Source organism: Crocodylus porosus, unplaced genomic scaffold, assembly GCF_001723895.1.
Source record: "Crocodylus porosus isolate Cpor-Errol unplaced genomic scaffold, CroPor_comp1, whole genome shotgun sequence".
Taxonomy (NCBI): Eukaryota; Metazoa; Chordata; order Crocodylia; family Crocodylidae; genus Crocodylus; species Crocodylus porosus.
Window position 1 is genome coordinate 40,926,861 of NW_017728950.1, and position 24,962 is coordinate 40,951,822.

At 45.2% G+C, this 24,962-nt stretch overlaps 1 protein-coding gene across 3 annotated transcripts in view; it reads right to left on the reverse strand.

Annotated features, from left to right (window-relative positions):
• The window catches only part of DDX58 (DExD/H-box helicase 58), a 38,654-nt gene that overhangs the window by 8,679 nt on the left and 5,013 nt on the right, over positions 1-24,962 (reverse strand). For 2 of the 3 annotated variants that reach the window (XM_019555280.1, XM_019555278.1), the window contains 11 exons: positions 18,243-18,421; positions 14,906-15,061; positions 13,266-13,392; positions 11,515-11,622; positions 9,660-9,813; positions 8,341-8,599; positions 7,196-7,358; positions 4,466-4,567; positions 3,937-4,094; positions 2,876-3,011; positions 30-178 (listed from right to left, as the gene is read on the reverse strand). In XM_019555280.1, coding sequence (XP_019410825.1) covers positions 30-178; positions 2,876-3,011; positions 3,937-4,094; positions 4,466-4,567; positions 7,196-7,358; positions 8,341-8,599; positions 9,660-9,813; positions 11,515-11,622; positions 13,266-13,392; positions 14,906-15,061; positions 18,243-18,421 — 1,691 coding nt within the window. Of the gene's footprint in view, positions 1-29; positions 179-2,875; positions 3,012-3,936; positions 4,095-4,465; positions 4,568-7,195; positions 7,359-8,340; positions 8,600-9,659; positions 9,814-11,514; positions 11,623-13,265; positions 13,398-14,905; positions 15,062-18,242; positions 18,422-24,962 lie in introns of all 3 variants that reach the window. The other variant, XM_019555279.1, reaches the window with a different exon arrangement.

Genomic DNA, 24,962 nt, shown 5'->3' on the forward strand with positions numbered 1-24,962 from the left:
TGATGCAGTATTAGAAAAGAAGGCCTTACAACCACTAGAGCTTTTGTCTTAACAAAGAGAAGGGTCCGAGTCTGAGGATTTTGGTGGTATTCTTCATCCAGGATGAAAGAAAGTTCCTGCAGTTTGGGATTCACATTTGACTCATCAGTGGAAAGCTCAGTCAGTTCCTGCAGTTTCTCTGGAAGAAAACATACACATCCTCATTGTAAGAAACTAAAACAACCTCTTCTACCTGACAGATTTCTGACACAGATCTAGCATCATATGCCAAACTGGCTTCCTGTATCATTTCACTTCCAAACCCCATTTCTCAGCTGTTTTTTTCTAAACAACAAAAGAACCAAAACTATTTTTTTATGTAACAAAACCCTAATCAGGCTAATTCTGTGTCACTCACACTGAACAGCCAGACTTGGAACACCATATCACCTGCTCTGGAGTTTATGTCAGAAAACTGCATCAAAAGGAATCAAGCTACTGTGTTTACCCAAATCTAAGATGACCTTGAATTTAAGACAACCCTAACAAGAATTAGATTCTATACATTATAAATGTATTACAATTTTTCCATGTATAGAATCTAATTATTGTTAGGGTTGTCTTAATTTTTTCTGTCTTCTACCGTCACATAGAAAGCAACAGCAGGAGACAGGAAGCCTGATCCCAGCCTCTTACTCCCCACATAACTTGCTCCCGGTGCCTGTCCCCTCTATCTACCAACCCCACTGCCTGCCCCCCTGCTGCTGCTTCCTGTATGATTCTGACTCTGGCCCTGGACCAAGGATAGCAGTGGTTGCAACAGCACCGGCTGCAGTTCCAGCTCTAGTCCTGGCCCCATGTTGGGGCCACAGCTAGATCTACAGCAGCTCCCCAGCTGCTGCATGATCTCTCTGTGCTCCTGTTCTGCACCACATTCTGTCCTTGACTTCCCCTCAAGCTGCCCCGTATGCCCCCCCTGCCTCCCCCGGTCCCTGTCCCACATCACACTCTCTCTCCTGTGCATCCTCTCTCTTGCTGTACACATCTTGCTGCAGCAGTGGTGGCAGCAGTTCTGGCCCCAATATTCAAATCCAAGATGAGGCTTTCCCCCATCCACCCCCATTTTGGAAGGAGGGAAACCTCATCTTGAATTCAAGTAAATATAGTATAGAAACAAAAATGCTGTTCTGTTGGTTCTCTATTAACTGACACAGCGATCCTGCAGCTGGCTCCAAAGGGACTTTTCCCACATGCCCACGAATTCTCACCAGCCTCACTAGCAGGGGTGCACCAATAGAGATTTTTGGGGCTCGTACAAATAGCTGATATTTTAGGAGACATATTGGCCAATACCAATCCGATTTCCGATACAGCTGCCTCCAGATGGTAAGTCCGGTGTGATGGAAGGAAGTGTGTGCATGTGCGGAGGGGTAGGTGGGCAGATCAATACCCCCTGTGGTGAGGGAAGGGGCAGGGGCATTGGCAGGAGCAGGCACTGCCCAGGCAGGGCAGGTGGGGCCAGAGCCATGGCTTGTGGGGGGAGGGGGAGGGGGAGATGTGTGCCCCCAGATCTCCATAGGGCAGAGTGTGCTGCAGCCAGGGCTGCGTGGGGATCTTCTCAGTGGGGACTTCCACAACCTTTTTAGGCAACTTGTTCCAGTGCTTCAGCACCCTCCTAGTGAGAAAGTTTTTCCTAATATCCAACCTAAACCTCCCTTGCTGCAACTTGAGACAGTTGCTCCTTGTTCTGGTATCTGCCATCACTCAGAATAGTCCAGCTCCATCCTCTTTGAAACCACCCTTCAGGTAGTTGAAGGCTGCTGCTATCAACACCTCCCTCCCAGTCTTCTCTTCTGCAAACTAAATAAGCCCGGTTTCTTGACCCTCTCCTCGTAAGTCATGTGCCCCAGCCCATTAACCATTTCCACTGACCCAGGTTTAGGACACTTGAGTCAAGCCTATGCTGCATCTGACCATAAAAACAGGTCCCAGTTATCAGGCACTCAGTCTTGGGCATGGTTACTAACAAGCACCCACAGCAGTTGCATTGCATTTTACAGTGCAAAGACAGAAGGAACAAGCAGCTGCAGACTAGATTCCAGAGGCACTGGAAGAAAACACTTATGCATGAGTACTGGAGAAGTACGAAACTGAGCATCAGAGAGTGCAGAACATGTTCTCCTCCTAGATGTATCCCACTCTTGCTCTATGCTTTGCAATGGGCAGCCCTTGAGGGGTTAATCTGCATTCCTGGTTCCCACCTAGCTGCCCTCCCCAACATCACTCTGGCTGCAGTAGCAGCCAAAGTCTCCAGACTCCCACTCCTTCTTCCAGCTTCCACTTCACTCCCACCCAAGAAGGCTGCACAGCACAGCCTGTGGTGCCAGGGAAGCCTGCAACCCAGGAAGCCCACACAGCACAGCAAAGCAGGGCAGCCTGCGACTGGGGAGCTGAGTGTGAACCCAGGGCACCCATGCAGTGTGTAGCCTGGGGGTGGGGAGGTGTGCAATAGTTTGGCTAGTGTGAAGTTGCTGCCCCTGGTGACTCTAAGGCCTGCTCTTTTCCCCCAGTTCTTATTCAATGCACTCTTGAAAAATCTAATCCCACTCCTGAGCACAACCCACCCACATCCGGGTGTAACACATGTAAAGAACGTACCCACTTCTAGTGAGTTGACTCTGATTAACCAGTTAATAGCTGCTAGCTACTACCCTTTTTGCTGAAAGGTAGCAGGCTTGTGGTTTTAACCCTGAAGGTCCCAAATTGTAGGCCTGGTAACTGGCCAGTCATTACATTACATTGGAAAGACAGGAGACAGGGACTGTGCCTGACTTGGACACTTCAGAATGATGCCTGTCTCTAACTAGTACTTGCATCTTTCAGGCAGGCTAAGTACCTTCAAAGTTTGCTGTTAACTGCTGCTCTCTCTCATCAAACTCTCTGCTTTTGATATTTTTGAAGAATTCTATCAAGTATGCCAAGGCATCTTGGGTGCGTGCATCTTCATTGATAATGAGGGCATCATTATATTTCTGTTTGGAGAGATGAGGATAGTCTTAAAACAATTTTTAATTCAGAAGTTTAATCAGCATAGAAAAAAATCCAGTGAATTTCATTTAGATAGACTTCTGTATTTGAAATATTTATACTTTAATATTTACACAGGAATGCTAGTATGTTATTTTAATTATACTGTTATTAATAAAACATCTCAGGCAACTTTTACACTAGGCACTAAAATATTTGATCTCCTTTCACCCATTTTTACTAAACATACACTTTCTACACCAGTTTCTATATTTCAGAGAAATATCTGCTAACTTTGGTTCCAATTCGTATCTATTGGAGACCTGATTCTAATCTCCCTTACAGTGGCTTTACCCAATCTTGTAGAGTTACTGCTACCACTGCAGTAAATAAAATGCAAGTTAGGCCTCAGACCTATCCACAAATGTTGATCCAGATTTCAAAACAGACTTACACATGCGTTTCAGTGCTGAGTCCAATGTAATTACTCAGATGCTTGAAGTTCAGTACTTCAGCAAGTTTTCACAAGATCAAGGCCAAAGTTAGCGGTCTTCCTGCAATTTTCTTATGCTTTTTGCTATTTGCAAAAACTCTTAAGTTCTGTTTCTCATTATTTAATTATACAGTGGTATACCTTTGAGAAGACATCTCTAAAGTAAATGAAGCACCACTTGATTCTTCCATACTCAGTTTTATTAGAGTGGGTTAGTATGTCTATTTAACCTACAGACCTTATGTAACCCTGAATTTCTACATACACTTTTTATGAAAGATGCTAAGTAAAGGTGACATTTCACCAGAAGGGTGACAATCACCAGTTACCAAATGCCTGAGGTGGCCTTCCTTCCATAATAAAGTAGTTTATATTGCTGAGGATTGGGCCCACTGCATGCTCTCAAGGATGGAGTGGGGGCAGGGTCATTCACTTACCCGTAAATGTTCAGTATATGTAAAAAGAGCATGACAAATCCTGCTCTCTTCCTCCTTATCTTCCAGTTGTAATACTCTGCACTTCTTCTGCACGGTGACAATCCATTGTTCATATGTTTGTGTTCCAAAATCTTTAGTCTTAATAGGGGACAGAGTATCTTGAATAGAAACAGGCAACAATACACTTAGTTTTCAGGGAACAGCTAAAACCAGCAACACAGTGATGTGGAATGTGATGTAGGCAGACTGGGCAATCTGAAATTAAGGCAGATAGTTTCACCAAGTATCACATGCAAATGACTTTACAGATTAAGATGCCATGGATGACAGAAAATAGTTCTTTCTCCATAAGTGATCTATCTTATGTAAGAAATATTAGGATAGTAAAAGGGAGGAAGGAGTAGATCAAGAAGGGGAGAAAAGGAAGATGAGAGAATAAACTCTATGGCAATAAGAGAAGTTTGCTATTGATACTGTTTAAGAATGAATGGCCAATTCTCTTTATTGTCTTCATTCCATGTGATCTTACCTATTGGGTACATCTGTTTTGCCAGTGCCTCAGTCTTAGATATCATACTTGAAATAATGTCCACAAAACGGTTTTGGGGGCGCAACTTAACTTGCCTGACAACTAGAAGAGAAGGAAATGAACAGTTATTAGCAAAAGTAGTTGTATAATTAACACATTTCCAGAGCTGTTAACAAATACCATGCTAAACTGCGATAAGGATGGCGGACAGAGGAAAATGGGGGCAGGGAGTAGTTCTTCCAAAAAGAATGTCAGTGAAGCTACAGGTCTGTGTGGTCATAGTTACCTTTATTATTATTGAGATGCTGCGCTATGACTGTATCTATAAGAACCAAAGCCAGGTAATAGCAGAAACATTGAGCACTTCAGCTCTAAGAAGTTGCTATTAACATATCCAGTTATTTTTTTCAGTCCATTCTTCTGCTGTAATTCCACTTCTATGACTCACTCAAGGCTCAATTACAGGAGTCATAAAGGTAGGTTTACCACATCAGATTTCCCCCAATCATGCATTAATTGGAGGCAATGTGGAGCTGCCCTAGAGGGAGCAGGATGACATGTTGTGTCATGGCATGGCTCATTACTAGAGCTGTGCAAAGCTTCAGCAGCTGATTCGATTCAGAGGAAATTTGGCCCAATTCGGGGACCAAACCTCTGAAACCAAATCAAATTGGGAGACCAATTAAAAGCTCTGAATCAATTTGAAGTATCGAATAGATTTGGAAAAGCTTCAGAAAAGATTCAGCCACTTTGGAGATTCGGACATAGAGTAAACAGGCTTGCCTCCAGCTGGTAAGTCTGTTGGGGTTGGGGGACGGAAGAGGCGTGGGGGAGGGAGGGATTGGTGCTAGGGTTGGGACTGGAACAAGCTGCCCGGCCGAAGTTGGGGGGGGTGGGATACGAGCACAGCAGCACTGGGAGTGAGGGCTCTGCCCTTCTGCCATTTGTCCAGCTGGGCCGGGGGGGCGGGGGACAGCGCAATGCAGGCGCAGCTTGCTCCAGGTGGAAGTGGGCAAACAGCAGAAGGGTATAGCCCCTGCTCCCAGCACTGATGGGGGCATGGTAGTACTGGGAGTGGCAGAGCCCCCCCCCATGCAGCATGGGGCAATGGGGATCGCCCCACCACCTGACACCCGCATGGCAGCTGCCCCGTGTTGCAGGTGCAGAGGGGCTCAGCAAGGCGCCACATGCTGTCTGGGAGCTGGGGTAGCTCCATGCGTCAGCTGGAGCCCAGCACTGCTCAGCCCCAGCTCCCAGACACTGTGCAGCGCCCAGGTGCCAAGCAGCGGGGCAATCCCCACTGCCCCCCACTACCCTGCGCTGCACAGGGGAGGCTCTGCCACGAGTGCCCAGAGGCCCCAATCACTGCTGCTTTGCCTACTTTTATTTTTATTTATTTTATTTTTTTAAGTGCCAGGACTAGGTTGGGGCTAGGAGGGATATGGGGCCAGGCAGGGCAGCCACAAGGGATTCTCTCACAGCTCCCCCAGTCAGGGGAGAAGCAGGCACAGGCAAAGGATCTGCAGGAGAACCTGAAGCTGCCTGGTTGTGCCCATCTCTCCCTGGCCAATCCAAATCTCCAAATCAGCGCTGAATCTTCCAAAGCCGATTTAGCTGAATTGATTCAGGGCAGTGAGCTGAATCTCCATATTGAATCACTGTCCTCTGAACTGGCCAAATCTGAATCCAAATTGAATACTTCCCTATTCGCACAGGCCTGCCCTTTACCTGATGGAGGTCCTGGGTACACAGGGATAAAGTAGTCCTGGCATTATAGATTACTATTCCAAATATAGGTCGTCATTTCTGTGGGTATGTATGTAGGGGGCACATAGTTCTACCTCGTCTGGCATGTCCTTAAAGGAATAAGAGTTAGGACCCTACCACACCTTCAAATTAAAGCTGGATAGAAACCAGCTATAGAACTGAAGCAATAACTGCATAGACTGTTGGCTCTTTTTATAGCTGGAGAGTCATTTTTGTCATGTGGCTGGTCTAAAATTTATTACAGAATTAACCATTTAATTGTGTGATTATTACTTTGCAGGTGTGGCCCATCTAAATTTATTGCACAATTAACCAGTTAGTTGTGTAATGTATGCAACGTGCAGCAAGGGCCTTAGCTACCTTTATACTCAGAGAAGCATGGGATCTGCTGTTCTCTCTGATCCTCAAATCAAGCCACACAAATTGGAGAAGGTTCTTTTGGGGCCCTTTCTCCACCCACTCAGAAAGTATCTGGCAGCCAGGAGAGTTTAACAATTATGCTTCCATACAACTGAGCCAGTCCTTATGATGCTTACTAATATGGCAAATTAACATTTTTTGGTATTGAATGAATGTTAAATCAAGCACATACTTAAGCACCTGGTTGGATCAGAGGCCTTAGGGAGGTTTTAGACTTGCGTATTTCCACTGTTTTCCGAGCAGGTACTCTTAATTTGTGTCAGGTCAGTGACAAGAGGAAAATCGAGACAACCAAAACTGAATTTACACCCAGTTCAGAGAACTATCCCTCTTTTACAGCAGCATTTAAGCACATGTTAACATTTTAAGTATGTTCATTGAAGTTGATGGGACTTGAGCACAGGTATAATTTTAAGAGTTTGATTTAAGCTGCCCTGAAGGGGTCTAGACTAGAGCCCTTACATGCTGCATTGGAGGTACTAAACTAGGCCCTAAGGGAAGGTATATTTAATCTCTCAGGAAAATAAAAGAAAAAAGGTTTACTTTTTTTGGGCGCGAATACAATTTTTTCCAGGTCCTCTCTGTTTTCCCTGATGGTAGAAATGACTTGTATGTCCAGGCACGCACACTGCATACAGATGTATTCCATTATGCCCATGAGGTCAGTGGCACTGCCAACTCCAATGGAGGCAGTTAAACCCACAATCTGAGTACACATTTAAATACAGAAGAGTTACTTTACTGTCCCACACATGCACACCAAAAAACAGCAGCCACTAAAACTGATGGCCCCATCTGACTCAGATTGTTACTAACACATAGGAAATGGAGGACAAAAGTCAAGGATTAATTTTCTACATAATGTAGCTGTTACTTTGTCATGTTTTCATTTTTCTTCATCCCAAAATTTTTCTCATCTTTCCTACCATTCCTCATCTATGCTATATGCAATTTCCATTTGGGATCATTCATACAGTTATTACTTAACACATCTACACTTTCTTTGTACTATACTCAGAACCACCATCAAGAAGCAGCCCTGCCCACTCAACTTCTGCTCAGCACATGCCAAATCCCAAAAATGAGCTACAGCTATCAGGCTTAGAGCAGCCCTAAGCATACCCAAGACAGAGAGAGTGACAGAGAAGTAGGGGGTCCTTACTTAGGGACACTTCCATGCACAGAGCAGGAGAAATGTTCCTCCATAGTTTCTTTAAGTTGCTTTCTAATGAAACTGGAGAAGTTAGAAAAGGGGTGGCACTTTGTTCTATCAGTGTGGAAGACAGTAGGCGAGAGGTTAAATGGATCATAGAAAAGTAGAGATGGAGGAGGGCCTCATGATGTCCAGCCCCTTGCTCAAGGCAGGACCCACCCCCCCCCCGCTCAGGAGATAACATTTTGTAGTACGTGCTTTTTCTCCTGTGCAACCTTCAAAGAAATCCAGCTTGAAGTTAAAACAATTAATTCTCATGTTGCTGAATCAGCACTCCTGGGTAAACAAGAAAAGCACTACTTAAAGTTATGTGCCTGAAAAATCAGTAAGCTTAGTATTTCAAGTTGAAGTGTGAGAGTAAATGGGACTGTAGGGGAGAAAAGTGGAGCAAGATGAAAAAGCACAGCTACAAAGCTGAACCCTAGCCTGATGAGTCCAGGAAACTTCTTTCCAACACACCCATGCTATGCCTTACCTGAGGCCGTGGACTGGCAGATGAGTCAAACTTAAGGTCCAGGTAGCTGGACATCAACACATTATAAGGGTGATTCCCAGTGGTATTGTGACACTCATCAAATATGAGGAGGGTAAAAATAGCCAGGGAAGAAATGGTTCCATATTGAAGCCAATTCACAAGGATCTGAGGCGTCAAGACAATTATATCATTCTGTTCAATAAGCATTTCTCCAGGGATATCCCCAACCGTTTCCCCACAAATTCCTCCAACTTTACACCTAAAAGGGAAAAAAATGGTGTGTTCCATGACATTAACAGTGGACAGGGGCAAATCCAGGGGAGGTGTGGGGCTGCAAATGCACCCCTCTTCAGCTACACAGTGCATGTGCAACTAGTTCTCTGAACTCATTGGCTTGTCATCATGGCTGCTTGGAGCCACTGCATTGCAGCAGCTCTGAAACCCAGCAGCAAAATGCTGCCACTGCTTGCCATGTATTTTCACTGCTGCCATAACTGGTGGCAGGCAAGTGGGGGGAGGAGACACGCAATCGTGACATTCACCCCCTAGGCTCCACTGGCAGCCATGCTGACAAGCCAGTCAGTTCAGAAAGCTTGCTGTTCAGTGACATTTTATAAGTGGAACCACTAGTTTCCAAGGGTTCAGCAGCAGGTGCATAAAGACACCTAGGATCCAATACAAAACCTACTCTTGTTTGCTGCAGTCTCTTAATTCCGAAGGGTTTTTGAAGCAGACTCTTGAGCAGGGAATTTGCTTTCAAAAAGTGTAAAGCATCTGCATCTGCCACTAAATGAAAAGCCTTTGGTTTAGAACAATGATTTTTTAATTGGTTGTTTCCATGTAACCACTATCCTTCACTTAAAAAGTTCACTGTGTTCAGAAACACAACCCAACCCAGGGTCTGAATTTCAAGAGAGAGAACACTTTACCTCTGCTTAGCATTGCAAAGCTCACAGGCACGTGCACAGCAATTAGTTCTTTTAAGCCTCTCTCAGTGAAGGTTATAAAGTCTATACAAGAGTTCTGCTTTGCTGTACCTAAGCAGATGTTTTTCAGACACAATTTTCCCTTACCCTTAAAGGGATTTTGAGAAGCACTTCTTCATCTCCTAATCAGGAGATGTTTGATTAAGTGGACTTCCCACCTCTGATTCTGGATCACTGCTTGTTCAATTTTTTTTTTAATGTCTGTTGAAAAAATGTCTATTAGAGACCAAAACTATAGGGTCTGCCTACAGGTTTAGGTGAACCTCTAATTGTTACTGTTTGGAACTAGAGAGCAAACAAAGCCGCAGATGACATGGATGGAATTATACCTACCTTTTGGTTTCAAAATGCTGCTTGAACACATTTCTCTGTTGCTCATATACTGGAATTTTAGTAGCTAGAAAGGCAATCTTCCCCTTCTGTCCTGGAGGCATGTTTTCAAGATGATTTTCAGCAATCAGAAGTGCAACAAAGGTTTTTCCAGATCCTTTTAAACAAGGAAGACGAAAACAAATCAAAATTACCAAGAAGGTAGATTTACAGACTTATGGTGAGCTTTTAAAATTTGGTAATGGTTTCAGCTGATGTTTAAAACCTGTATGCTGAAAACATTGCACTAACAATTTAAGACCGTCTGGGAAGACCCCTGTACTTGCATCAAGCTAGCTTAGCACCAATTGTACAATAGTATCAAATATCTGGATCAAGTACATTATCTACCATATTACAGACATACTATATCAGTGGTCACCAACAAAGTCGATCTTGGTGTGGCAGGGGGAGGGGGTGGAGGGCAGGATAGATCCTGGGGTGCCAAAAAGTGATCTGCACTATAAAAAGGTTGGAGACCACTGTACTAGAACTATAACTATATATATGCATGTTATTTTACAGACACCTGTACATACTGACAGTCCTTAGGTACATAGGATTATGGCTCTTGTGCCTCTCATTCAGAGAGTATTAGCTTTATTAGTTTAAAGAAATAAAAATTCCCTTTAAATTATGATCTCTTTAATCTAACAAACATTGGAACACTGATTGTCTCATTTCACTTCAGTTCCTTATGATTTTGGGTTTCTTGCGTCCCACCAGCATCTTTAAAAATGTCAATAGTTCTTTAGAATGGAATTTTTTTTTAATTCCTTCTATGGTTGGTGGTGTCAAAATAAATTATTGAAAAAAATCCCAGAAACATGAAATGGCAGACAGAAGGGAAACAGTGTGAGGTCTAGGGAGATCCCACATTGAATTCTAATTCTTTAAGGCCCATCAAAGTTACTCTTCAATTTTTCCAAGGAGCCCTTTAAGTCAGGTTCAGACTTTTTAGTACCATTTTTTGCATTGCTCTGTACACTGTTTATTTTATGGACACACAAAAACCTTTGCTATATTTGGAAGATAGCACACAAAGATCATATAATGTACTATTAGGCTACACATGAGCAATGGACAGGCCATCCCTAGGGTATGCAGAACTGGGGTGACAGCCGTGGGCCCTGCGCTTTGAGGGGGCCTTGCAGAGCCAGATGGAGCGGCTGCGGCCCCTCCCGTGGTGCCTGCCTTGAGCTGGCGGCTCAGCCCCATGCCACAGGAGAAGTACAGAGACCATCCATCCCTTTGCGGGGGTACCATGGCCCTATGCAGTGTTAAGGGAGCCCCACACAGACTGATTTGCTCCAGGCCCCATATCCACCTAGGGTCGGCTCTAGCAATGGACATTACAAATTCTTCCCCCTATATGGAGGTCTGCATGCTATCCCAGAGTTGACAGATAGTATATCTACACATGCTTGCCAGCTACATCACTGTAGTGGCATGCTCCCTGGTTATAGCGTGCCGGTATGGTGACGTAGTGACAAAATCTAATTATGTGCCATGTACACAGTGCCATGACCTCCTGTATCTCCATGCTTTAGTACTTCCAAAAAGGTGCAGTGCATACTTGGGTAGCCTGTGCTGCTGAAAAGCAGACCCAGGTCTCCCAGAGCTGTGCTGTGGCTACTGGCCAGCAGAATTGCCATGGCTGCACCCTGGGAGGCTCCCAGGACCCCAGGTAAGGCTGCTGGGGCCAGCATAGTGCTGGCCCCAGCCTCCCCTACTGCTCCTGGGTAACTTGCCGTGTGCCAAAGCTCGAGTGGCACTGGCATTCCCCAGGGATGCACACTGGAAACAAACATAGGCTTACCAGTTGGAGCACATATTAATGTGTTTTTCCCATTGATAGCAGGCCTAGCAAGCTCCAGCTGATAACTTCGAGCCTTCTTTGGTACATAAACAGGATCTTCAGACACTTCTAGAACATAAATTAGCAAAATTAGGTTAGAGTACTCATATATCCCCCCTACAGTTATGACCTAAAGTTGTATACATCTGTAATCAAAATAGCATTGGGAAAACTTTTTTTAAAACAGGCCATACACCAGACTGGAACATGGAGTCCTTTAAATCTTATATACTGGCTTTTTTCTAAGGGAAGATAAGAGGCTATTTTGAAATCTTTCCTGGTAGAATCAATATGGACCTTACCTTGACCCTATCTTTTCAAGCCAGAAAGTTTGCAATGAAAGCCCCATTATTTAGGAACAGCTTAGCTCCGTTAGCAACCAACAGAGACCTGAAACTTGTATCTCCTTCTGTTATCAGGTCATGTGATGGGTGACTCAAATCACAGCAGAACCACACATGTGCAAAAAGAACAAGATTGTCACTATTTTGACTTTCTTCTGATGGTTTTCCTTTGAAATGCCAATAATGGGTGAAGGGAAAAGTCGGGTAGCATACAATATACATCATGCCCAAAGTATGCAGTACTTTAAGATACAAAAAAAATCAAGAGAGTGATTAGTGACTTGGATGACAGGGTGAAAAGCAGCCTGTTTAAATTTGCTGATGATACCAAGATTTGGGGTTTGATGGGCATGTTAGTAGGGAAGGACAGATTACAGCAGGACCTGGACAGGTTACAGGAGTGGGCTAATGAAAATAGGATGGGTTTCAATACTGACAAGTGCAGGGTGCTGCACTTGGGCAGTAGGAACCAGCAGCACACTTATAAGATGGGAAACTCCCTTCTCAAAAGCCCAGTGGCAGAAAGAGATCTTGGAATCATTACTGACTCCAAGATGAACATGGGCTGATAATGCGAGGTCACAGTCAGGAAGGCCAACCACACTTTGTCATGCATTCACAGATGCATCTCAAGCAGGCTAAGGAGGTGATCCTCACCCTCTACGCAACACTGGTCAGGTTGCAGCTGGAGTACTGTGTCCAGTTCTGGGTGCCACACTTCAGGAGTGATGCGGACAGCATTAAGAGGGTCCTGAGGAGGGCCACCTGCATGATCCAGGGACAGCAGGGCAGACCCTACAATGAGAGACTGCGGGACCTGAACCTGTTCAGCCTTCACAAGAGAAGGCTGAGAGGGGACCTGGTGACCGTCTATAAACTCACTAGGGGGGACCAGTGGGGTTTGGGAGAGACCTTGCTCCCCCTAGCGCCCCCCCAGGGTAACAAGGAATAACGACCATAAGTTGTCATAGGTTTAGACTAGACATCCAAAGGCACTACTTCACAGTCAGGGCAGCTAGGATCTGGAACCAACTTCCAAGGGAAGTGGTGCTGGCTCCTACCCTGGGGGACTTTAAGAGGAGGCTTGATGTCTACCTGGCTGGGGTCGTTTGAGCCCAGTTTTCTGTCCTGCCCAGGGCAGGGGGTCAGACTTGATGATCTACAAGGTCCCTTCCAATCCTACTTCTATGAATCTATGAAGAGAGAAGACTTTAAGTTCTTTTCAGCTTTTTTGAGCCATTTAAAGTGTGTGTGTGTGTGTGTGTGTGTGTGTGTGTGTGTGTGTGTGCAGACAAACATGCACTTTAAGAGGTTACTACAATGTAAAATTCTAATGTCATAACACATTTAAGTTGCCAGATAACTTACCCGGAGGAGAACACTGATTCCCACTGAAATTGTCAACTTCTCCTGCTTCAGAATATGTTACGGTTATGTCAAAGGCACTTCTCTCCTCATCCTGGTCATCCTTCATTTCAACATCCTTCTCTTTATCGCTACCTGAACAATGCCAAGAGAAACATCTTATCTATCTTTCCTGCTTTCAAGTGTCATCTTTTTCACAGTGCAAGACAGAAGTTGTGACCTACAGGATGGCTTCTTATCAGCTAAATAGTTGGCTGCTGGAAGAGAGGAGGTAAAAACAAGGATGCCTCATCCAGATTGGCTTCACAATCTATGAGAAATTTTTTGAGGCCCCACATCTTCAATAATTCAAAGCTTGATTCAGCAAACCTTTCCCTTTTTTAAAAGGCAAAGGAAAAAAAATATAAAAAAGTCTAGCTTCTTCCCTGCTCCACCCCACTCCAGCCTCAGGACTGGTAAAGGAGGTAACTTGTGAACCAACCCTCTCTTTGTAGCAGCCTGCAGATTGCAGACCTCTTACAGATGTTAACCAAAAGAAAGAAAAGCAATGTTTTGGGGGGCCCTAAATAGCTTTACCAGTGCAAGGCTTTTGTCTTCTTTTGCATTCCTCAAAATGGGAAGACTACTCCTATACCTTGTGTAGATATCTAAAATCTTATTTCTGACCAACTTGAAAACATCTGCTAAAATTTTACTTGGTCCTCCTAACATGTGGGGTTCCGCAGCATTCTTATAAAACTATCACTGGATTTTGACAATGCACACAAGACCAAACCATGCACACCTTTGATTCATTTTTAGTTGAGAACACATAACTAAAGTGTCATTGGTAGGCTGGAGAAGTAGAAAAAAGCTCAATACAGCATGTAGTCCAGCTCCAAAAAGTACTTGTTGTCTGGTAGCACTTTGACCACCAAATCTTCTTAACTATTAGAGTTGTAATGCCCATAACACAGATGATTTCCTCAATGATTCAAAAGCACTCTCCAGTGAGCAAACTTTGGCTTTATTAAGCTAATTATTAGTGGAAGCCCAAAGTCACAAAAATATGCTTTTAAAATATAGCCAATAGGGGATAAAATAAACAATCAAAAACAGAAAATTATGACTTGGTTACAATAATATAAAATAAATCACAAAATAAGAGCCAACCACAAAAATATAGACATTGTTTAAAAATGCCTAGTATTAAACAAAAAATATATTTTTTCCATTTGGTTATTAAAATATCAGGCACACACAACATGGTCCACAGTGAAATAGATACAGATTAAAAAGTCGTACCCTTCATAGCTAAAAACAAGCAACATCTGAGAAAACAATGAAGTTATCAAAATACTTTTTCCCCAATTGGTTTTCATTTCAATAGAGCACTATGTGTACAGTCAGTTTCTCTATAGCTAAAAATTCTGTACAAAAAAAATGTGCAGAAACATTCCTAAGGATTTTTAATTTCAAGTTGTTTAAAAGAGGCTGTATCAGAAAACAAGGTGGGGGTTTTTTGTTTGTTTTTTAAATCCAATTAAAAAAACATTCAAGCTGATAACATCCCTTCAAGTTAATTTTACCTTCTGGATCAAGATGTGTGTGTGATACAAAAATAGAAGCTTAAGTAAAAAAAGCATAAAGAAAATAATTTGCAAATTACCTTCTTTCATATCCCACAGTTTACATGCATGGTCATAGCCTAATCGATGCAGTGCCAGCTGAAATTCTTTAGGCCAGTTTTCTTTGTCTGACCTACAAAGGCACTCAACAAGTTTTGCTGCACCGGCTGATTGGCCTCTGTTTTCTACAAGCTGCATAAACAACAAATAAGATTTATTACTGCTTCCAGAGACAGGTTTGACATTCAGAAGAAAATCTTGTTTAGTTTCTACAGAAGAAACCTTTTAAAATTTCTACTGTTCATTTTCAGGACAGAACAGCATACTAAAAATTGCAAACACTAGACATGCATAATTTTTTGTACACACAAAAGCCCACTGAACTCAATTGGGCTATTTGTGTATATAAAATGATGTCTCTAACATGTCTCTTTGCCCTGTCTGTAAAGTGTGAATAGTAATGTTATTTTACCTTAATAAAGTTGAGCTTAGTTACAAATGACTTTTCAACACACACCACGTACACAAAATGCTACTGTAAATAATGGTACAAGGGTTTCTAACTAGCAAAGACAAATCTCTTTCCAACGATACAAAGTGAATAGATAATTACCTTATTATTTAAAAAAACCCAGAGTATATCTTTAAAACAGACCCTGTCAGACAAAAAGCCCTGTAAGAACAGGGCTGGAGATTGCTTCCTTGGCTACATTGTAATATTTCAAACATATCTCTGGGAGTGTCTACATGAGACACTAACTGGGAGGTAGACTAATCCTACTGCTCGTTAGCACGTCACGGAAAAAGCCGTGCCAATGCACTAATGTGCATTAGCGTCACTAAAAGACAGCCTGCTAGTGCTACTGGGAGGTAGCACCCATCAATGCACATTGATCTAGTACCTGTTATTAGAAGCACTAAATTTAATGTATATTAACAGCAACACATTAATGCACGTGTAGATGTGCCCCGTGATGCTTACAGAGATGACATAGGAATGTTGCTTGTTACTGATCTGTCACAAATTTTCAGTGGAGAAGAAAAGCAGCATGAAACACCAACTTGCACAATGTTGAAATGCAATCAAGCTGGTGATGCAAAAAGCTTCAGATTTAAAGCTTCATTTTGCATTTTATTGAAAATATAGTTTTAACCCCCCCCCAAAAAAAAAGATTTTCTAAAAGGAAAAGTATCTAAAATTACTAAACAAGCCTGGTTGCTACTGCAATTTTAAATTCTCTAGCAGGTGAAAATTAAAAGCAGCTGCTTTAAACATTTCTTTTTATTCTCTCAAGATTTGAAAAGAAAAGGACAATAAAATTAATGGAATGCATATTTATATTTCAGCAAAGCTCTGTAGTAGGATGTCTCCACTAGATACCATTAGAGTAACACCAACATACAATGCATAAGAACTATAATTTAAGACTATCTGTTTCTTTCATTTCCCTTTTACATGGTCTCTCTAAGTTACAATATACATTTATATATAGATTTCATAGACATTAGGGCTGGAAGGGACCTCAGAAGATCATTGAGTCCAGCCCCCTGCCCAAAGGGCAGGAAGTCAGCTGGGGTCATAGCAAGATAAGCATCCAATTTACTCTTGAAGGTGGTCAGTGTAGGTGCTTGAACCACCTCCGCTGGCAGACTGTTCCAGACCTTGGGGGCTCGGACAATAAAGAAATTCTTCCTTATGTCCAGCCTGAAACGGTCTATATAACCCCAGCACTGTGCTTGGCACATTATGCAATTCAATCTACTGTGGTAGAGGGGTGAACAAGTTTGAGAGCTCCTGCTCCCTCAGAGAATACCCTGCCAACTGCTGTCTGCTTTTCATGAAGGACATTCAGCATGGCGTGGGGAAAGATGCGATTCCTCATGTAGGCTGGTGTTAGGGGCTTTATGCCCCCAATTAGAGGCCCAGTCCCTCCAATCTCAGTTCCAAATCCTAGAAGGTTTTAAAGTGCAGCCATATGCAGAGGATAATAGTCTAAACTTGGGCTAACAAAGACAGCAGCAGCAGGCTGCATCCTCCTACCCAAATGCATGAGACAGAAAGTCAACTGGGTTAGTGCCTCATGGCCAAAAAAGATGGAGGTGTAAACCCCAGGAACTAATAGGGCGTGTAGTCCTTCAATCAAAGAGCTGACGCTGCCTTTGCCATCTTCTCTAGTTGTTTCATACGACCCATCAACACCATCTTACTCTTTTTCTAGGTCCAGGATCAGAAAAAGCTCTCTCATCTATATTCTAGCCTCAACTAGACATCACCAGCACTATCTAAATCAGATGAGACAAAAAATTGAGTGGCATTAATACTGGAAACACCATACCCGATGCCACCTTATAAACTATTTTCACAGCCTATGTTGAACAGGTGTAGCAACAGAATGGTTCTGAGAGGCACCCCACACAGCAGCTCTTTCAGAAAAGGAGAAATTCTCCACAAGAACACACCAAGATATTTGAGAGAAGCAAAGCTGCTGAGGACCGACTCAAATCCCTCCCCCTGTGTTTGTAGGTCACTCAACCTCACCAGCTCACAATTAGCAATAGTAGCACAGTCACATGTTCTTTATCCACTGCTAAAAAGAGACTGACCAACCTGACCAATGCACTCTGTGCTAGATCCAAGACCATATGGATACTGACAAGGGCTAAGGAGACCTGTCTCATCACAACATTCTCCATGATCTTCGCCAAGGTTAGAAGGTGAGATTCTAGTCAGTACGGAGTTAGACTGCTCAAGACAAACATGCTTAGCCCTGAAAAAGGCCACGCAGCTGCTTCCTGCAATGGAACGAACAAGCCACCTTTTCTATGAGAGGCACTCACTCTCTTCACAAGCAAGGGATCTAAAACTTCTTGGCGACAACACCTGAATGAATGAAGTTACTCAAACACAAGCATTTGCAGGATTGGGCTACAGTATACAAAAAAAAGGACGTTTAATATTGAACAAAGCACAAGCACACTAGAAAAGCACACTGCTAGCACCTGCATTTTCAAACCCTTTCATCGCCTCTGGAACAATCATGCAAGATCAGCTTCTATAACTGTTGAAGATTATTTGATTTATAGAAAGACCAAAGAGCATTTAAAATGCTGCAGGTGAATCTCATGTTGACCAAAGTACACAACTGATAGCACTGGCTACAGATAGTCATTTTGCAGGTACATCCAATTACAAAAGTTCCAGTCACATCTCAGCTGCAGTCACATTCCTAAAGATCATGTTCTTTTATTTTTTGAAGAAGATAGGAGAAAAATAAACTTGCTCATTATACTGACATAACTGAAGGTATGCTCAGGAATACATAGGGTTGTTTGCTCTGCAAGTCAGGATATAATTTGGACTCTGATATCATACCTGCAGAATCTCTTCACATTCCCTATTTATGAGACAAGGATTTATTAAGGGAATTATATCTCTGGCCTTGATTTCCAACATGGTGGCCTCTATACGCTTCAACAGTCGTCTATGCATCTCCAGTTGCTCAAGTTTTTGAAAATCCCAGTTTTCAATTGCTTCTGCCAGACCAGTGTAACCTTAAAAATACATGGAGAAATATGACACTAAACAAGCATAGCTTCTTGTTTAAACGGATCTTTATGAACTACATACGATTTTGTCAACTTACCTGACCAGCAGTGGAGGGGGATGCAGCAGCAGTAAAGTAAGCGGGGCAGAGGGAGCCGGCACAGCTGAGCTGGATCTGAAGGGGAAGCCCCCTGGATTCCTTTTAGCTGACCCGGTAGGGAGCCGCGCGCGAACAGAGTGTGCAAACAGGTGCGCTCTGTAAGGGCGTGCTGGTGTTTGTGCCAGTGTTTGCGCAAGCGGACAAGCAGCAGGGGCCAGGAGGAAGTCTTGGTAAGGGAAAGGTGAAAGCACCACACCAATAAATAAAAATGGTGTGGACATGGAGTGCCGCTAGGGCCCCTGCCTGGGGGGGCACCGCCTAACCAGGGCTCCTCTGAGGCTTCAACCCGGACAGAGCCCACAGGGGGGAGGGAGAGGGAGGCGGGGGGCTGGTGGCACCCTGTCCCCTGGCCTGTGGAGGATGCCTGGTGGGGCCGGGGGAGGGGGGCAGGGAATGGGGGCCCCCACACCTGTCCCGCAGGTGTCTGTCTTAGGGCCCTGGAGGGGCAGGTGAGGGAGCTCCAGGATGAGGTTAGCAGGCTGAGAGGGATCAGGGAAGCAGAGGATGAAATTGATGGGCGTTTCCTTTCCCTGCAAGGTGATGCACCAAAGGGAGAAAAACCCCCGGAGGTGCCCTCCACAGCAGAATGGCAGACGGTTCCCTCCAGAGCCAGGGCTGCTCGTGGTGGTGCAGTACCAGCTCCCCCAGTCTAGCTGGGGAACAGGTACGAGGCCCTGGCTACACTGGAGGAAGAGGAATGTAATGAGGAAACCTCTGGTGAGGTCACTCCATGCACAGAATGGGCTGGACGAGGCAAGCTGACCCAGAGGAAGAGACGCCGGGTACTTGTCATAAGTGACACCATCCTGAGAGGAACAGAGGGTCCCATCTGTTGCCAGAATCCCATGACACGCGAGGTCTACTGTCTCTCCGGAGCGCAGATTCAGAACGTGACGGAGATGATCCCGGCTCTCATCTGGCCCACCAATTACTACCCCATGGCCTTAATCCATGTGGGCACTAATGATGCGGCCAGGAGCAGTCCAGACTGCCTGACGAAGGACTACCAAGCGCTGGGAGATGAGCTGAAGGAGATAGGGGCACAAGTGGTCTTCTCATCGATCCTTCCAGTGAGCGGGCGTGGAAGACGCCATGAGACCTGCATCTGGGATGTCAACTTGTGGCTTCAGGAATGGTCTCACGGCGGGGCTTCGGCTTTCTGGACCATGACCCTCACTTCATAACTAGAGACATGCTCGGGTGGGATGGGCTTCACCTCTCCCCCAAAGGTAAGCGTGTGTTCTCTTCCAGGTTGGCTGATCTCCTCCACCAGGCTTTAAACTAGGCACATCAGGGGATGGGAAGGAAGAGGACCAAGGGAGGCACAGAACACCAAACCAAGAGACACCCACAAGAACAGCCCAGCCAAGTCATGCGACAAGCACAAGAAATACCCAGGTAAGAGACAGAGGCCTGGACAGTCCGGGGATTGGAGGAGGCGGATACACCCTCAGGAAGCCTTAAATGCTTCTACACTAATGCTCACAGTCTGAGGAACAAGCAAGAGGAACTTGCCCTCCTGCTAGCTAACACAAACCTAGTCATAGTGGGGCTCACTGAAACTTGGTGGGATTCAACGTATGACTGGGTGGTAAACATGAAGGGCTATAGGTTGTACAGGCAGGATAAAACAGGGAGGAAAGTGGGGGTGTGGCGTGGTATGTCAAAGAGCAATACACATCCTCTGCAAACAGCCCTGGGTCTGAGGTAGAGAGGTGCTCTAGGTCAGAATACAAGGGGGTCAGGGGGAAAGGGACCTAATGGTGGTGGTCTACTACAGGCCACCTAACCAAGGAGAAGAGCTGGACCAGGAATTCTCAGGTCAGCTTGCAGAGGCAGTCAAGGCAAGGGACGTGGTCATCCTGGGTGACCTAAACTACCCAGACATCTTCTGGGAAGAACAGTCAGCCAGGTCTGACTGCTCACATAGGTTCCTAGCCGAGTTACAGGACCTCCACCTAACCCAGGAGGTGCACAGCTGCACCAGGGGAAATGCTTTGTTGGACCTGGTCCTGGCCACAGATGATGACCTGGTGAGGGGACTGTGGGTTCTCGACCACCTGGGCGATAGCGACCATCACCTACTGGAATTTACCATCCAACACAAGGCGTCAAGACCTGCAGCAAGGCAGCAGCCCTGGACTTCAGGAGGATGTATTTCAATGAGGTAAGGAGACTAGTTGGGGAGGCACTGAGGTCCCAGAGGGGAGGGGAGTTGGGTGTCTAAGGAAAGCGGCCATTCCTTAAGAAGACGAGCCTCCAAGCCCAAACCGTGACAATCCCCACGTGGATCAAAGGGGGCAAGAGTGCTCAAAAGCCCCCATGGCTCACCAAAAGCATCCACGAATGCCTCAAAGCCAAAAAGGAGGTGTACACCCAATGGAAAGGAGGGGCCATCACCAAGGAGGAGTATACCTCCTTGGCTCGAGATTGTAGGAGGGCTTTAAGGAAGGCTAAGGCAGAGATGAAACTGGGACTAGCAACCCGGATCAAAGATAGCAAGAAGTTCTTTTTTTAAATACATAGCGGGTAAAAAGAAGGTGCCAAATAATGTTGGGCCTCTGCAGGACATGCTTGGTAATCTGGTGGTAGCACCAGATGACAAAGCTAATCTCTTTAACAGATTCCATTTTTCTGAACAGGGACAGGGACATCCCCCCCCCACCGGGATCCCCAACGGACCCAGGGGAGGCGCAGCCAGGCCCAGGGTCAGTGAGGACCTAGTCAGAGAATTTCTGGTGAGTCTAGACGTGTTCAAATCAGCAGGTCCTGACGACCTCCACCCCAGAGTGCTTAGGGAACTGGTAGAGGTCATTGCAGGATCCCTGGCACAGCTTTATGAGCCTGATGACTGGAAAAGGGCCAACGTGGTCCCCATTTTCAAAAAAGGGAGGAAAGAGGACCAAGGAAACTATAGGCCCATTAGTCTTACCTTGGTCCTGGGGAAGCTCTTTGAGAAAATTATGCAGATGCACATCTCCAAGGGACCAGCAGGGGAGATCATGCTTAGGGGCAATCAACATGGGTTCATGACTAACCTTGCTTCTTTTTATGACCAGGTCACAAAATGCTTAGATGCAGGAATCGAGGTAGATGTCACCTACTGTATCAAAGGCCTTCTTAAAATCCAAGTATTACATTATGCTATGATAGATAAACTGAGCGACTGCGATGTAGATGACTACACGGTTAGGTGGGTGGCAAATTGGCTTAGGGGCTGCACCTAAAGAGTGGTGGCAGATGGGTCAGTATCGACCAGGAAAGATGTGGGTAGTGGAGTCCCACAAGGCTTGGCCCTTGGACTGGTGCTGTTTAATATCTTCATCGGGGACTTGGATGAGGGTATAGAAATTCAAAATTCATTGATGATACCAAATTATGGGGTAAAGTTAACACACTAGAGGGCAGGGAACAAATCCAGGTAGATCTGGACAGGTTGGAAAAGTGGGCAGAACAGAATAGGATACAGTTTAATAAGGACAAATGCAAAGAGCTGCACCTAGGAAGGAATCATCAGCACGCTTACAGGCTGGGGGAGGACCTTCTCAGCAGCACAGCAGTAGAAAGAGATCTTGGAGTCACTGTTGGCTCCAAGATGAACATGAGTCATCAATGTGACAAAATGATCAGTAAAGGTAACTGCACTTTATCATGCATTAGTAGGTGCATGACAAACAGGTCCAAGGAAGTGATGCTTCCCCTTTAACTGGTCAGGCCGCAGCTGGAGTACTGCATCCAGTTTGGGTGCCACACTTCAAGAGGGATGTGGACAACCTTTAGAGGATTCAGAGGAGGGTCACTCGTATGGTCGGGGGCCTGTGGACAAAGTCCTACAAGGAGAGATTGAAGACCCTGGATCTCTTCAGCCTCCACAGGTTGAGAGGGGATCTTGTGGCTGCCTACAAATTCATCAATGTGGGGCAGCAAGGAAAAGGAGATGCTCTGTTTACCATGGCACCCCTTGGAGTCACTAGGAACAATGACCACAAAGTGACAGAGAGCAGATTTAGGTTAGACATCAGAAAGAACTTCTTTACGATAAGGGTTGCCAAAATCTGGAATAAGCTACCCAGGGAGGTAGTGCTCTCCCCCCGACCTTGGGGGTCTTTAAGAGGAGGCTAGACAGGCTATGGTCATCTGACCCCAACGCTCATTCCAGCCCAGGACAGGGGGTCGGACTCAATGATCTATTTGAGGTCCCTTCTAACCCTAGCATCTATGAATCTATAACCTGTTTTAGTGCTTTATTACCCTTCTCATAAGAAAGATTTTTCCTACCATCTAACCTAAACTTCCCTTGCTGCAACTTGAGACTGTTGCTCCTTGTTCTGTCATCTGCCACCACTGAGAACAGTCTAGCTCCATTCTTTTTCGAACCACCCATCAGGTAGCTGATAGCCACTATTAAATCCCCTCTTAGTCTTCTCTCCTCCAGACTAAATAAGCCCAATTCCCTCAGCCTCTCTTCTTAGTCATGTGCTCCACATCCCGAACTATTTTTGGTGTCCTCTGCTGTACTCTCTCCAATTTATTCACATCCTTTCTACTGTGGGGGGACTAAAATGGGACACAGTACTCCAGATGTGGCCTCACATGTGCCAAATACAGGGGAAGAATCGCTTCTCTGGATCTGCTGGCAAAGCTCCTACTAATGCAGCCCAGTATGCCATTAACCTTCTTGGCAACAAGGGCACGCAGTTGGCTCATATTCAGCTTATTGTCCACTGTAACCCCCAGGTCCTTTTCGGCAGAGCAGTTGCTTAGCTAGTCTGTCCCTAACTAGTACCAGTGCATGAGATTGTTCTGGCCCAAGTCCAGGACTTTGTACTTGTCCTTATTGAACCTCATTAGATTTCTCTCAGTCCAATCCTCCAATTTGTCAAGGTCTCTTTGAATCCTGGCCCCACCCTCCAGTGTATCTACCATTTGGTGCCATCTGCAAACTTGTTAAGGGTGCACTTGTTAAAGGGCGTGGGGGGGTGCAGATTAAGGCTCCCACAGTGAGGGAGGGAGTCAGGCTGGGGCAGGGGCAGAAACAGGTGATGCCCAACCCGGGAGGGGCAGGGTACAGGATGGAAATATGAGTGGTTTGTCCAGGGGGTGGTTCCTGCCAGTGTGTACACCCCCAGGGAAGCATGGGGGGCATTTGCCCCTCGATTTGTGTGTGGGGTGAGGGTGGGCTGGCACTGTAGTCTCGGGCTAGAAGCAGTGCCGGGCTCTTCTTGACAGGGGGGTTGGGCTGGGGTTACACACAGGGCAGGCAGTGGGGAGGGACTATGGGGGGGGGGGCTACAGCCACCCCAAAATTCATCATAGCCTTCCCATAGCACCCCCTCCCAATGCCACCACTGCCTCTCCCAAGTGCAGCCCTGGCCCAACCCCTCTGCTGGGAAGAGCCCAGCACCACCCCTGGCCCCAGCTGACAGAGACAGGCTGCCCCACACATGGATCCAGGGGGCACATGCCTCCACCCCCTTAGCCTTTCCAAGGACAGAAATTGATAAAGGCATAGAGACTTGAGCCCAAGAGTGGCAGAGACTGATAAAGACATAAGAAGTTTGAACAAATTAGAGTAGAGATTGGGGCTAAATCCCCACTGATGAGTAAATCAGTAATACCTGCAAGGCAGGGGCATGGCTGTAGAAAAGGTCAGAGGCCATGAATAGCCATTAAGGCAATCAGAGCACTGGAAGGCAAGAATGCGCCGGGAGGGCTAGAATTAGCCTGAGGGTGGAACAGAGGGGTTGTCAGGAACCAGTAGTCTTGAGAAAGACAAGGGCTCATTCTGGGCCCCTAAGGGAGCCTCCTTTTTTCCTAAATAAAATATTAACAGCAAGGAATGGCAGGTGAAAGCAAAGGAGGGGAGGGTACCTGGAGAGCCAGAACTGAGCAGGACTCATGAGGCCACCAGGTGGTGTTGCAGCAGCCCCCAAGTCTTGATTCTGCTACAGCAGGTTTTACATACTGCTTTCTAGCAGAAGTCTGGTCTGTGAAAATGTATAACAATTCGGTGGTGTATCTGAACATTTAAAGGCTATTTAAAACATAACTTCTTCAAGGCAGAGTCCTGTTCCTTTGTTAGTACAAACTCACCTATTGTACAACCCTGGACATACACTCAAACCTAGAGAAATAAAGTAATATAAAGCTGATAAAAACAGGAGAAAGATTATAATGAAATGATTTAACCCATAAAAAGTGACATGCATTAAACTTTATAGATGTCTATTAAAAAAAGAAAAAAAAGAAATGAGAGACTAACGTGGGTTCCCATGTTTATAGGGCCTCAGTGCTCCAAGAACAAGTTTCCTTGGTTGGTGAGGAGACCTGTGGTCAATTCTAGAACCTCTGTCTTGGGTCTGAAAAGTAAAGTTGCAGTCTTTCTGTTT